Source organism: Ptychodera flava, chromosome 9, assembly GCF_041260155.1.
Source record: "Ptychodera flava strain L36383 chromosome 9, AS_Pfla_20210202, whole genome shotgun sequence".
NCBI lineage: Eukaryota > Metazoa > Hemichordata > Enteropneusta > Ptychoderidae > Ptychodera > Ptychodera flava.
In genome coordinates, this window is record NC_091936.1 from 20946838 (window position 1) to 20963184 (window position 16347).

The 16347-nt window shown below is 36.2% G+C and overlaps 1 protein-coding gene across 1 annotated transcript; it reads left to right on the plus strand.

The window, feature by feature from the left end:
- The first annotated feature begins 641 nt into the window (after window positions 1-641).
- On the plus strand, window positions 642-14384 carry LOC139140315 (transmembrane protein 106B-like). The gene is made up of 7 exons (XM_070709474.1): window positions 642-1057; window positions 5037-5100; window positions 5969-6128; window positions 6608-6748; window positions 7315-7367; window positions 8239-8292; window positions 9989-14384. The coding sequence occupies exons 1-7, from the start codon at window positions 883-885 to the stop codon at window positions 10089-10091; spliced, it is 750 nt and encodes a 249-aa protein (XP_070565575.1). The 5' UTR covers window positions 642-882; the 3' UTR covers window positions 10092-14384.
- The last annotated feature ends 1963 nt before the right edge of the window (window positions 14385-16347 follow it).

The following is a 16347-nucleotide window of genomic DNA, read 5'->3' on the forward strand; positions in this document are numbered from 1 at the left end:
GCAAAAAGGTATACATGGTCCGAAATTTGTAAAAATCGCCACTATGAGAGGCGATATGAAAGCCCTAATTATTCAGAGGATATATAAAACAATTAACTTGTAGAACTATGACTTGAGGCCTGAAAAGTCAACGCCACCTTTGAACTTTAAATTGAAATTAAGGGCTAAGAATGTTGCGTTGTAGCTACATCGTGAGAAGCAGAGAGTTTACTAAATATTATGAAATACAAACCCAACTGTGTTTTGATTAACATTTACAGTGATATGAAACTTGGAGCACATTTTTAAAGTCGTTTTTACACTTACTATTCCATCAGACGCATTCGGGAATAATCGGATCTGACGCCGGTGAAGCTGACGCTGTAGCGTCATCCTCATCCTCATTTTCGCGTGACCCCTGAGGCTGAGGATGAGTATGAGTATGACGCCAACTTTACGCAGGTGATTTGCTCACCTGTGTACATTCGTGCGTAAAAGTTCATTTGACTTATGTCAAGGCCATTCGATGTCACCTGACACATGTGACAGATTATGACAGCTCACAAATACGAAACATCATTGGATAAAATATAACGAGCTGATGAGCCTTAACCAATCACTGACCTTGTTTCAAATAGCATACTTACACGCACACCGCAATGAAATCACGTGAATATTTCCTTGTCGCGACCAGAAAAGAAAGTATCACAACGGGAAGTCACCGGTACGGTGCGGTGACATAAGTGTTTCACCCGTATTGCTGGTTCAGCAGGGCTCACAAATTGTGAACGCCCACCAGCTCATAAAATCTTGAATTCCAGTCTCTAAATTACAGAGGCATTTTATGTTATCTCGATCGCAAAGAATAATTAATTTAATGTATCATATGTTGTTATAAGAGCGATGAGCTTGAGAAATCCTTCCTCCTCGTCGGCTCTTGGAACTCCCTCTTCACCGTCCGTGAACAAAGAGGATGGTGGGTCGGGGTCTGGAGGTAGTTCCACAGAGTATCGCTATGAAGAGCTCCACGACGGCCTGACGTGCCCTACTTGTCAAGGAACAGGCAGAATACCACGAGGTAAGTAAGACCCGCCGATGGCTCTGCAGTATCGAGCTTGTTCGTGATGTTCCCTCCATCATGTGTTGGCGATGAAAAAGTTTTGGCCGGTTAAGAAATTAATTGCACTTGCAGTGTCATCGTTGATTGAGTGACTTCCGATTTGTTGTCCCACAGCCACTCTTGCTTTAATTCTTTCCAACTTTCGTATTCTGCACGTAAACAGGAATATTACGATAGCTTGTTCCCATGGAAACATGTTACCAATTAATGATGATCAGGCCAGGGATAATGGTTTATCAGGAAAGTTGACAACCAAATTGCAAAATTTCCTTGCTCCACCTGGTTCTTTATAAAGTCATATGATATACCTTTTTTCGCCTTTGCAAGCAATTCACAATAGGTACATGTATTTGTAAAACACAAAAGTAGCTTAAATGCACTGTCGTGTTGTCTTACCCATATGACTGTCAAACTTTGCCTAAAAAGTTTCAACGTCAACAGATGTTCATCTTACAGGCTACTCTGCACCAACTTCTCTTCCACTATGCATGAAATTCAAAGTCTGCGAGAGAAGGGTGCATATCTGTGAAAGTTTTGCAGGTGGGAGTGTTGCGTGCCAGCCAACACCAGTCCACCTAATCACAAGTGGGTGGACAGGCAAATGTACAGTTGTAAGCGCAAGTGACAGGTATACCACAGCCAGTAATGAGATAAGAAATATTTGGAATTTAATATACCAACACAACATAAAGGCATTTTGGTAACTTAATAATGCCCAAAATTCATTTAGAAAGTTGCTGCTATTGATAACAGATACTCTAAAAAGACACTCCAATAACTGAATAAGTGTGAGGTGTAGTGGCAATTTGGTAATTTCAAATTGACAACCGGTATAGGATTAATGCATATAATCATTAAATATGGACAACTCAAATTATTTAAAACTCAACTACAGCTTTCTAATTATTTTCTGATAGTTTAGGTCTGCCTATAACTTCAAGACCAGTTTGCTATTTCAATTTCATGTTTGATTTTTATCAGTTTTCTAAGAAACTTTGACTGGTTGACATATAGCGTCAGCTGTATTAACTGATGTTTTACCGATAGAGATTTTCATCACTGGTTTAATGAAGTGAACAGTACTCACTTTAAACAGTAAAATACTGTATACTTTAATCTTTCACAGTGATCTGACATTTGTTTATTTGATATTGTTTGGCACAATATCTTGTGAACAATATATTTTTCAAGTGAAGCACAATTCAAGGCTATTTTCAATGTAGCAAAGTTCATGGATACAAACCAACCATACTGTCCTTTTCAACTTATGTTAACGTACCATATAACCTTGACATTGGGCACGGTTTCATATATGAATGTCTGCTATCATCCATGCATAAAATGCATCACATTGCAGGCTGAGTTGTACCTTTCGATCAGTAGTCTTGGACCTCTCTGTGGTTATGGTGTATGCTACGCTGCCACATAGGTTTTGGTAGAAGCAATGCATACGCCGCAACCAAAGAGAGGTCCCAGACTATTTGATCAGCAGCTCAGTTGTGACACTCAACAGTCTTGTGAGTTGCATGGAACCATGCTGTTCATAATTTCATATCTAAGTAAAAAGTGTTGAGTTTCATGAAATGCCGTCAAATTTGTAAGCATGGTCTAGTGAAATGATTAAGCATATCATATCCCTTTAATTCACCTGTCAGATTATCTCAAGAGCAAGTTTAAATGTGATTTAGATGACCAACAGGGTATCTTAACATCAACAGAGTATATCAATACTTCTTCAAGTTCTTGTAGAAATGAACTCTATTATGTCACAATTTATGTAGTAACTGACAGTGAAATCTTTATCATATAGGTACATCAGTGATAGTGTCATTTGTGACAAGTAAATTTACAAAGTATTTACTCTTCATTTAAGAAAATGTCTTAAGTGTTCGGTGGAAGGTCACAATATAGATAAAGGCAAACAAAAGAAGAAATTAAAAAATCCAAAATCCAAGAAAGATAAGATTTCAAAGCAGATATGTTGCTTAGCAATTGTCAAGTGGAAAAGCTCTCAATATCCTTGTCCATTGTTGAGAACATTAGTTTTCTTATTGGACACAAACACAGTATTTTTGACAATCTGTCACCCTGTGATTATGCCCATTGACCCTTGACCTCATGTGACCCCCGGCTTACTGAAAAGGATTTTTACTGACCAGTTGAAAGGAAAGAAAACATAAAGCATGCAAAGTTCATTGTGAAATTTTTGTGGAAATATTTAACAAAAGCAGAAAAGACACATATTGAAAAATTAAATGGCCAAACTCTTACAATGTTTACGAAGACATTCGTGGGAAAAGTTTATTTGCAGACAGGACTGATATGGTTCGACCAATGTTATTTCTCCATGAACTTCTAAGTTCCTCTCAGGTCATGATTGCCATTTCACAGACAGTAAATAATTATGTTTACATGTAAGCCAACTCTGATATGTCACATATTTTGTGTTTCAAAAGCACTTCATCCTGTCTTTTTTGCCCTTCAGACTGTGCTCTTTAGTCTTCTGAGATTTTTGAGCTTATTTGAGTCACTTCAGAAATTTCATGGGTTTCATCCACTTTGGTCAACCCCACCCTATAGTGATGCATGTAATACGGGTATGTTAAATTGTCTCACAAGTCAAAGGGATCTTTCTAGTCAGTATCACATCAAAAAAAGGTGAAAGGACAAATTGTTTTTCTTAGCAGTGACACTCTGAACTGGTATACATGATGGACAAAATGTAGTGACCGTGAACTTCAAGGTTTGACTTCATTTTATGACCATCCTTGTTCTCCTTCGGTACTCAACTCAACAAAGCATACAAGATAGGCCATATAATGAACACTGTAAAATGCTGTGAACTACAGAACTTTTGAAGGTTACTGTCTGGTTAAAGGTCAATACTTCATGATGATGTGTACTCATGTATTTAATTTTAGAAAACAGCACATGCTCTAGCTGTAATATTAGTAAATGGAATACCATGCCCACTGGCTTGATTCCAGAGATTTTTATGCGTAAAAGTCTACATGCAGCTTTAGATAGCAAGATTATTCTCAAATATCACAAATCATGTGTAAAGAAACGGATGCAAATTTACGTACACCAGTCTGATAATCTTTTGAAAGTAAGCATGAAGTCTTACATTAAACTACTTACACTCCGCAAATTCATGTCTGAAGCTTATTCACAAGTTTAAAATACTGATGCGCAGTATTTGTATTTCTCAAGTGTTCTGTTCATTGAAACAATGTAACATGGATGTTTGTTATGTTATTATGTTATTGTCTCTAATATTATTTGTCCTACTGGTGTACACATGGTATTTGAATTGTCAGCCTCTCATGAAAATTATTTGTACCGGTTACATAATGATAGACCAGACAGGTTTATGCATTTGAAAAAGTTAATGGAATTTTGTAAAACACTTAAATTCTTTTCTTATACATTCAAATTGGTTCATTCCTATTCACATTTCAACAAAACTCGAGAGCCCCAGACAATTTGTAGCCTTTAACAATGTACCAGTGGTGGTGTGTGTGATTTCTTTATACGGGTACTCAGAATTCTACGCACAGATTCGTCAGTATGAAAGTGAAAACACTCACATCCCCTTTGAAATTTAAGCTGTAACTTGCCTCCCTGCAAAATAAAATTGTATTGCATTGTGTCATGAAGTTTTTAAACTTTTCTATCAAATTGTTTGATTTATTTAGTGTGATCGCTATGTTACATCATGTCATATCTATTAAACTGACGTTGCAACAGTAGATAATGTTAAGTAGTTTTGAAATGAAGTGGAATAGGGTTTTGAAACTGAGTTCAGAGATAAACAATCGGCTATCCTACACCACTGAACAATGTGGAAAGCCTGTAATGGGTAACCATACTGAAAAAATGTCTTCAATTATCACGCTATTCATAAGCAGTTACCATTTGAATTTTTTTCCAACAGGACAAGAAGAATCCCTGGTAGCTCTGATCCCCTACAGTGACAAAAGACTAAGACCAAGGAGAACGTAAGTTTTTCACCCTCTAATCACCATGGTTTGGTCCATTCCTATTGGTTTCTGTGATGAAGTTGGGCCATATACATAGGGAAATGGGGTGGCTTGGGTCTAAAACAGTATACAGCAGAGGTCTTACCCCTCTACTGTCTATCTATGCCTGTACATAAGCAAACTTTAGAATAATAACCCTGTTGTTTTTAATGGACATGTTGGTCCTATTTATAGAGAAATGAATCTAAAGGTTGGCTTAAAAATGAAAATACCTTTGTATTAACAAATTGTGAACTTTAAGGTGGTTTGTGAATTGAATTTGCAAGACTTAAAGTTTTGCTCAAACTTTCCCCAAGTAAAATTTCAATTAGTCTTTTTCAAAATCGAAAATACCTGGTAAAAATTAGGGTCACCATGCAAATTGTTCATCATTTACTGATGTATGAAATTCAAAATGGCCGCCATCCCTTTGTTATCTCCATGGGGCAAAATAAAATTCCAGATTTTCATAAAACCAAGCCAGTGAAAACTCTATTGACTCTATAAGCTTCAAAAATGAGCTCCCACAAATAGTAGGTTAAAAGAATATTGTAAAAATTTGAAATTTAAACTTGTTTTTTCAGCTATTCATTTATGTATTTATTTGATTATTGTTTATTTTAGTATTTACTTATTTGTTATAGTTTCATTTATTTTTGTGCCAAGAAAAATGTTAAGGTTTAAAATTGCTTAGGATAACTTTAAAAATTTTGTATACGCACTAGAAATTATATCTGTATTTCCTCTTCCCTCTCAAAAATGTTGATGTATTAAGATTTTTTCTTTCATGGCTTGTATTTCTTATATGGCAGTAACATAGGTTTCCATTGTGTATTTTTTCCAACAGAGCATTGTATGTGGCCATAGCTGTATCCATAAGTCTCATAGCAGCAAGTCTCTTGATATTCTTTCTCCTTCCCCGTGAGGTGACACTTGCCATAGATAAAGCAGAGACAGTGGACGTTAAGCTGAATGCTAGTGCTAATTATCTTTGGCTCAATATCAAGGTGAGTTGGTTTCTCGTTCGTTTCTTTCTAATGTAATCACTATTTTAACTCGTGTATTTACTCATGGGAGCTAATTTTGTACTGTTGTCTGTGCATAAGATTTTTCAAAAACTGCTCATTGAATTTGGCCAAATCTTCCTTTTCAGGTATACACGACCTATGCAAGATTTAGCCAAATTTTTTTGAGCATGTATGAAGAATTGAAAAAAGAATTTCATCAGTGATATTTACTGAACTAGCATTCAATTTGCATATTTAGTGATCTAGAAAATTTGTGACTATCTTGACAAAGGATGTCCTCATTTCGATGCAAGTTGGTAGATTTTTTTCAAAGCAAAGATATAGTTATGGCATTATACATTTGGCAGTTTACTGTTTGCTAATAAGTGGTTTTCATATTGCACTTAAAAGTTGCTGTTCCAGACAACCAAATGTTAGCTGGGTGCTAAAACATAGTTTAACATTTTTTTCTGTTGCAGAATACCTTTAACATTACAAACAAAAACTACGTATCAGCTTCATTGAACAGCTTGACGGTGGAGGCACTGTACCGGAACACAATACGAGGAACATTGTCAAAAAAGATTGGTAAGACAATTGGACTCCAGGAGTCAACTCAGGTAGGGTGAACATGCCGTAACTGTTAACTGTAAGAGTGCAGTCACAACGGGGGGAAAATTCTGTTTTGAAATATGTCAAAACTAGTCACTAATAGCTTCAATTATTGAGCAGGAGGTCTGCCTGGAAGTTTGACTTGTCATAATACATTATACATATGTGTAGTTGTGGATTCACTATTTGATGAGTGTTCAACCTCTACATGGCCTCAGCTTTGAAGAGATCAATTTGTCTGTAATAAAACTCTGTAGCTAAAATTATCAATCTGCATCTGTTCTAAGACTCTTGTAATTGGAAAGGAATTATCTACTTCAGTTTTTGCCCTGTTCAAGCCCATTTCTGTAAAGTCAGAGTCTGTTGGTCATGAAACTGTAGACTCAGCCCACGTAGAATGGTGTTGCTTTTACACTGCATTGCCATGTACACAGTGTGTGTTGACCTCTGACCGAAGCTTGCGGACTGGTGACACAATTGCTGTAGTACAGGAATATGACGAAATATTGTCTGGTACCCATATAAGAAGACTGGTACACGTTAACAGGACTTCTGTAATTTTTGTATCTTGCAGATTTTCTCGGAGCTGAATGTTACTTTCACTGAGAATGATGCAAGCGTAGTTGTGTGAGTTTATCTCCCTTGCTTACATTACTGTTTGATGTTGAATATACTTAATTGTTGAAGTTAGAATCTAGGTTTGGTCTTCAGTGAATATTACCGTATTTCCCATCACTGAATGGTATGAAGACAAAATGGTACAGTTATTACTATATTTTTCTAAGCAAACACTGACTTTGCATAAAAAATGTCATTATCAATAAATGCATAAGATGTTTAAAAAAAGGCTCAAGACAGTAGTCTACAGGATGTGTATAGTGAGAGTTACAATACGATGATGTTGTGCATGCATTTGTGCACATGTCTAGATTCTCTCTCAGCTCCTTGTTCCTTTTTCGCCACATGGCTTTGAATCTCTGTCAAACACTGATATGCCGTAAGAGTCTGACCAGAAAGGTCCCACAGGCATTATGTGAGGTAGACCAGGCTACAACAGCTGACCCAGTTTGGCCATACTGAGCTGACGTTGTCGACAGCCAGTGTGGGCCACTTTGCGTTGCCTACAGCCCATAGGGTAGGGGGCTGTAAGAGAGGCCAATGTCTATCAAACTTTGTATCAAACTTCTCTGAAATGGTAAAAATGTTCAATCGCGATTTATTATCCTTCAGATTCTGAAATTAATATACATCTTGCCATATGAAATGCTACTGGACTTGTACGTTCCAGTTCCACCAGTGTACTACTGACAACAGCTCAAAACATCTCAGACACATTCTACAATTACAAGTGCATATCAAGAGATTTATTGATCTGATGATAAAGATATAATATTTTATCTTCACTGATTTGGGGAGACTCATAATTATAACATGCTGGCTATTGGACACAGTGTCTAGATTTTTTTACTTCAAGTGTTTTTTCTCTTTTCATTTCCAGCTATATATGTGATCCAAAGAAGCAGATATCCCACAACCTCCTCATTAAATTCCAGTGAGTATTTCATCAGTTCACTAGCATTGCTTGCCATGCTTAAAAAACTCGGCACACTTCATGCATCGAGAAATGTCTGCAACACACGCACAACTAATCTAATTTATGATATCGATGAAGAGAGGGATGTGTTTATATTGAAGGAAAACAGCTTTGATCTACGATGGTAGCTTTGAGTAGTGCATTATCATTGTTTGCAAAATACATCTAAGTTGTCATGAAAACAAAAGCACAGGTATACTCAGACAAAATAATTTTTACTTTTACTGTCATGGTAATAAAATGCTGACATTGTCATAGGAAGCCTGAGGTCTTCACTGCAAGAGATTAATATCACTTTAACTAGAAATCAACATTCCCAGTTGTCACATAGGTCTATGTTCATGCACATTGAAAATTATGTTTCTATTTATTCCATGCAATGACATTTTTACTCTGGTTAATGATGCTTGTCCGATTTCAGTCTTAATCAAGTTATTGTTATACCCTATATTTAGTCTGTATTTATGATTTGTGGTAAATATTTTACTTTCGATGATTTATGTTTAAACATTGGCCCTAGGATAGCATTGCTGTGTAGTGGGTATTATTTTGTATGTGGGTATTTGTATTGATGTGTGTATGAAAAATTTCTGTTGTGTTTTAATGGCCAGTGGCTGTAACTTTAGGTGATTTTTCATGTGTATTTTGCTTTTTAATGTCGATTACAGTTTTTTGTTCCACTCCCTTAAGCATAGTGAGATTCACAGTGCTTAGCTTGTCAACTCAGCCTGTACATGTGTGGACTGTGTTGATATTGTTGATGAGTGAATTCTAGTCTGGACTAGGATTCAATTTAAGTGTAAACAATAACAGTCCATTTTACACGCATAGACACTAATTTTTACAATCTTAACATTTGGAGTTTCAATATTCTAAGGAGAGTAGAACAAGAAATTGCAATTGACATACACAATAAAAACAGCAAAAAAGTATCAAAAGTTACAGCTACAGTCTCTTTAACGCATGAAGTACTTCAGCATTGATTGGTTAATTGGTGTAGTTGCCTTATAGATCCTCTCAAATCATAGACCATGATCATTCCAAAACATTATGGGTCATTTTGTGAATTCTAGAAAGACTTACGGCTGACTCGCAGCGTGTTTGCAAGGTTATATCTGATTGGTCCATTGTCACTATTCACAGCAACTTAGGGAGTTTATTTGTATTATTTAATTGTAACAGTAAGATTCTGCCAACCAATTGGATAACAGCTTCGAAATCGCTGCAAGTCGGCCCAAGACTTACCACATGTGCAATATGCAATGCCAAAACATTGCAGTACATGATTTCCACTAAAATGTAGCATAGTATGGGCCTCAAAACTGAAAGATTTACGTTTTTGTTCAAACATTCCTCAGGAGACTTAACACCATTCTCTTTCATAATCATGAATGAAATTAAAGGTGTTACTGCACAAATAGTTACAATCGATTTCTCTGATATTTGAAATTCCAAATGGCTGCGATATGCTCAAGGGAAACCATAAAATTCTCAATTTTCAAGAATACTTCAAAGTGAAAACTTCGTTCACTCCAACAGCCTGCAGTGTGAGTCTACACAAATAGTACATTGAGAAACTGTTGTGAAAGTTTAGAAGTCTAAATATCTGTCCCTCAGGCACATTTTACTGTAAGTCTCTTGATTTCTTCTGCAGGGTCACTTTAGAAACAAGCTACCTATCACATACAGAGGAGGTCACAGTCACAAATGATTTCTTTGTACCATGTGTCCTCAGTAAGAGCAGACGAAGAAGATGAGTTTAATCAGTGTGGCACAGATGTTCAACTGCCCGACCATAGGAACAAGCATGGAACAGCTTCACGTGAAGCAAGTGCTATCGATATTTTGGTTTATTGTGTGCACGACAGGGACCATCCACATAGGGCCCTAAACAATTATGGTTTCTCATCCAGCCAGTGCTAGTCTTGATCAACATGCGTGAGAATGAGAAACAAGTGCATTTCTTTGTTTAGTGTGTGATTATCTGGGATATCTACACCTTCTTTTATGACGTTAATTTGGCATGGGGATAGTGTGCTGTTTATTACATATGTACATGCAAATATGGATGTTTGTGCTACAATCCAATACGGCCAACGGACAGTATTGGATCATATGCTAATAATTATAAATGAGCTTATCATTTGAGCAGAGACAGCAACAAGATGTGATTTGCATATCATTTACTGAAAACTCTATAAACATTGCCATTGCCCAAAAATGTAGACAATATACTCTTCTACTGTCTTCCAGACACTATCCTTCAATCACCCACTACATTTATTGTTGTAGGTCTTTCTTAATGATATAGAAACCCTGCATATGTCGTTGAAAAAAATGTTTAATGAGTATTTTTTGGGTAGAGAAGTTCACTTTAGGTTTAACTAAATAACTTTGCCAAACTGCTGCAAATCAGAAAATATACATGCTTCTATCCGTGTCTGTTGTAAATGACCAAATTACTTCAGTTCAATTTACCTATCTGTCCTTTTAAGTGGATAATAGTACCTTAACTTGACTGCTTATCACATTTTTGTTAATGTATTTATTTTATTCATAGGCTGACATATCATGATGCAGTACTGTTCAGAAAGACATATTCACCCATTTTACCACTATGGTTTGGTCCAAACTCATTGCCATCAAATGGTGATTATTGACCTGTTTGTTCATTCAGTCGGGGTGGACACGGTGACCTTTTAAATCCTGACCCCACCCGGTGACCAATGACATGGAGAGATATACCCCAAATTAGGCTTGAGCAAGTTATAGTACTTGCATGCATCTGCACATGAAAATGCATGTGTAGTTTGGCAGAAATCAGTAACATGTCGTCACACTTGATGAACATCCACCTCAGTGTCTGCAAGGCAGAAACTAGTTGACATTAAAATTTCAATCGTAAGCTGAAGACAATGTATAATTAATAGTAGGTTATACAGATATTTTTTGTTGCTAGAGAAGTGATATTCAAAATGGTGGCAGGTGCTTTTCAGAACTGTATCTTGCGGTTATCATGGCAGTACGGGTATTTTCTGTCGAAGTCTTTCAAATTAGGTAAATGTTATTTGCCATATACAGCCTTTGCTGCGTAGGAAATATCAAAGAAAAATAGGACCCCCTATCTCTTCATTAAAACTACAGGTAAACTGGAAAATTGGGGCAAAGGGTTAACCATGTACATGTCACATGATTTCTCAACAAGGATGATGTCACATCTGTGCTTGCACACCAAAACGATAAGCCTCTGTTTACAATGGTGGACTTTTTCACATTCTGTGTAAGTCTGTAAAAAGGAACAGTGTAACTTTTTCCTTCTCATATGCTGCAGAATTTTCCAAGCTTTTTTGTGCTATGTACATTTTCATAATAATAATATTAGATTTTCATAGCTTTAAGATAAGATAAGAAACGGCTCATGGGAAAAGGAAATATCTAATCAAAATCTAAGCAAACTGCCCAAATAATGTACATATTTGCAAACCATAATATCTGGAAATACAGTTTGAGAATTTATTGTCGTTAATAACATGCATGCGCATTTGGAACCCTTTTAAAATTATTTTTATTTGTTTTATTTTATTTTTATTTTTACTGTTAAAGTTGCATGATTTTCTGTACAAATACGGTATACTTGATTGAGAGGCTTTGCAGTGGGCATGAAGAGAATCTTTGATTTTTTATTCAAGATTTTTTCTCAAGTAACATATTTTCAGTAAAACACTAGTAATAGGATTAAAGAAAAAACAGTCATGCATAGGTACTGGTCATTGAAATTTTTCTACAAAATCTTAGAAGTTTCATTTCATACCGTGAAAAAACAATATTTGAAGGAATGTGATCTTTTCAATATTCTTGTGATCCCCATGTCAACAGTAATGAAAAAATGACCGTGATCAGCTGGGCATGAGTTACCAATATACTAACTTGAGAAAAAGGGGGCTTTGTCAATATTATATACCAAATTTTGCCCTGATAGGAGCCATTTCTTGTCCTGATCGTATTGATTTAAATTCTCATCAAAATTGTTTTGATGGATCATATTCTGTTCCAATGATATCAACAGGCCAGTGTATTCTTAGAGGCCAAATACAAACTTTATATCGACAATCAATTTCTATGCAGAGTGTGTATGCTCTGCAATCTACATATGCTGCATTAATATCTGGCAATATTGTCGTCAACTTTTTGAATTCAGGCAAATATTTCAGTGAATAGAATTTTTGATTAGGTATGTGTGGATCCTGCCAGGCGTTTACAGTCTTCCGTATGTTCATTTTAATCCATCAGTAACGACATGCTTGTCTATTCACAGTGAATTATAATGTATGTATTTCAGGAGAACACTGTGATGGTGTACGTCGTAATAACATGCAATTGAAATACAAAAGCCATACATAAGCAACGGTGTTTTAAAAAGCAAAATATTCAGAAAAATGTGATGGAGGAATTTGTTCATCAAACGTGACAGGTTATGTAACTGTAATGTTTGATGGAGATCCAGGTGGTTTGTTTTTGAGATTCTCTCCTATCGGTAGACTGGAAGATCCGTCACTTGAGGGCGCTCTCTCCACTCCCCCCCTGAAGAGGAGGGGAGCGTAAAGCGTCCTCGAGCGATGGATCTTTCAATCTATCTTATTGGATGCTGCAGCACAAATATAAAACTGATTTTTTTTTAATGTAGTTTATCAGAGAGCTTTCAAATGAAGTATAACTTGGCAGAGTTATAGGTTCTCAGTCACAAAACATTGGCTTATGTATCTATATATAAAGCATGTATATTGTGCTGACAGACAATAGAAAATTAAAACATATCACTTTGTACTGATATTTGATGGACACGAAGGAATTTCCTGTCATCTCGAAACTGACCCATTGTCTTGTGAGTTTGAGGGATTGTGTTGTAATCTTTTGAATAGCGACAGCTTCATATAATCTGTCAGCATGCATTTTTGTGCGGCTGTCCCAGTGAAAGTCCGTCATTGGCCACCAGAAGTACATGTGACTATAGACTCCTGAATATAAGTAGGACTTTTTGACTTTCTGACATAGCAATAGCAATAGGTTAAACCCAGAATTCGATTCGACCACTGTACAAACAAAACAACGTGCACAAATGCACAAACAAAGGTTTGTTTTTCATGTGATCTCTTGGGCATACAGAGTCTGTATCTAGACTTGGTTCAAGTCTGTGATTTGTGAATGTTTGAGTGGAGTGAACGCAATGATTTGTATTCTGCTTTCATGTGAAACGCGCGCGTGAGTGGACGCGATGAGTAGGGTGAACGCGATGAGGGGAGTGAACGCTATACAGCGGAGTTTCACCCGGAATCCGGCAGAAACTAACTCACTACTGCGCAGACTCAAACGTGACGCATTCAATCGCTAGGAAAACCTGGCGTGAGCTGCCAAATTCCGGATAGGTTTATACGAAATAGGAGAGACACAAGAGAAACTATTATAAATGATTTAATTTTTTTAAAATTCACCGACTTGAACCAAGTCTAATACAGAGTCTGTATCTAGAGCATGTGACGTCCTTTTTACTGAGGAGAGAAACCATCATTGAAGAAACTGCATGGCTATATTGTTAGTGGTATGTCATTTAATTGCAGCTGTATCATAGAATTTTTTTGTGGTGCAGTACAAACATAAATACACAAATGTAGAAAAGTTGACAGCAAAGTAAATAATACTTAAACGTTTAAAAAGTTCATGGTGGTGACTTGGTAGCGTTGACGTTACTCTGAGAAAACGATTGCAGCTGATTTTGTTCTAGTTGAGTGTCAGGTTCCATGCTTTCTTGCCAAACTGCATTTACATTACTTAGCAATAGACATTCTTTTTGGGTTTGATCAGGTTGGAAATATATTTTTCAGAAGTGTTTTAATTTATTTCTATTGAATCACTGTTAGTATACATCATCTTGTAGACATTTTCAAATTGAATGGATTGTTTCAGACATCCAAGTGTAATAGCACTCATCCCTTCGAGGAATTTTGCATTTAAATTCAACAATTATCTGAATAAAACTTGCTTTATTAAAGGAATGTGGAATGATGCGCCCTTTCTCACTTTCAAAAGTAACAGTGATCTTTATATCAACACGATGCCTAGGTTAAGATTTAAGCATGGCAATTTTAATTTTTTTTCTAAATTTAGAAATTAGTTGTAGTTCAGAAAGTCGGGCTTCGGGTGAAAACATTTTTCCAAGGATATATAAGACAAAAAGATAATTATCGCTTTCTAAATAGCGTTCTAAATTTAGAAAATAGCTGTGTAGAAAGTCGGGCCTCAAGTGAAAAAAACTTTTCCATGGATATATCGGATAAAAACGATAATTATGGCTTTCTAAATAGCGTTCTAAATTTAGAAATTAGCTGTAGTTTAGAAAGTCGGGACTGATGTTGAAAAAGTTTTCCATGGATATATCGGATAAAAACGATAATTATGGCTTTCTAAATAGCGTTCTAAATTTAGAAAATAGCTGTAGTTTAGAAAGTCGGGCTTTACGTTCAGAGACAATTTCGAAGAACATGTCAGATAAAAACGTTGGTACACCATTTCTGTTGTAATCTGTATATCCCCAAGTGTTTCAAGGGAAAAAGTGTGAGCTTGTATGAGCTTTCCTGTAGAACCCGGAAAATACTATCAGTTTCCCCCAGAAGTAAGTTTTAAAAGCCAAAGCTGAAATGTGACTTGTCCTATAGACCGACAAGATAGTACCCCCTGTAAGTGATGCAAATTAATGCTAATAGCCTTATCAAAAGTGTTGCCGGTGATCTGCCTACAACGTAGACTGCCAACTACGGAGACATATTAACATCTGCGCATGCGTATAAGATGATGTCACTCCCATTCAGACTAAGTTACCCCCATGCGCTGATACAGGCCCATAAGTGCCGTGCTAGGCCTGGCTGAAGACCATAGTACGGTACGGGTAAATGTTGCTCCCCGTTTTGGTTATGCTTACAGTATTAGTGTGATCCTATAAAGTAAGAAAAATTGACCTGGTTTAATAAGCGTTCTCCCACCCGGGCCCCATCGTCGGGCATAGAAGTTGAACTTGAATTGCATGAAGTCTGTGCTGCATGTGAATACATGTTTACAGACACTTTTAATTTTACAACAAATAATGGGAAATCATTTTCAGTTAGATAAATAACAGCTAGATTTTGAAAAGAAACTTACAAAGTTTTACATCCCGCGAAAAATTTGCTAATCACACGATTAATCTTACGAGATCTTGACGTCACGTAGATAGACAACCAAAACGGCGGCGATATTGGAAAAAATCACACGAATGGGTGTCGAACGGACCACGGGATTTTTCGATCATAAAAGATTTACCGAGAAACTTAAGGCTATTGTCTGGGCTATTTTAAAACACTAACCGTGTAGTACCTTGTTTTCAGAGTTTGTCATCTTTTTGTTGCAGTAGATGGTAAAATGCAGTGCAGGGGGAAAACCGGATATTCGGTTGGCATGGCGACAATTTCAGGGTTAAAAATATGAGGAAATTTGTGGCAAAGATATCTATTGAACGAAAAGTCATACAACAACCGAATTTTTTCTGTAGCATTCAGATGTATATGTATTACAATATGAACCTAAATCTATGACTGTATAAGATGTCAATATAAATTAAATCATAGTCATCTCGGTAAGATTGAAAAATTAATAAATTTCACAACTTTCCGTCAAGTTTCTACTATGACATGATTGGATGACCTTGTTTTTTGAGATTTATTTTGTAAAGTATTTAATTTCACATATGTTGGCTGATTTTCATTGCATTCAAATCATTCTTTCAAGAGTTATTACTGCCACAAGAAACGAATGCAGTACAAAGCACAATTGTTAGGAGTATTGGATTGAAATATTTACAACATAAAGGTGATACTCATACTTCATGCAAAGTTTACGACCTCAAAATAGTGTATTGGACAAGTTAAATTGTCAGTTAGAATTCTATTTACAAAAGCCTGGTTGTAATTGCTTTCTAAGTGAAAA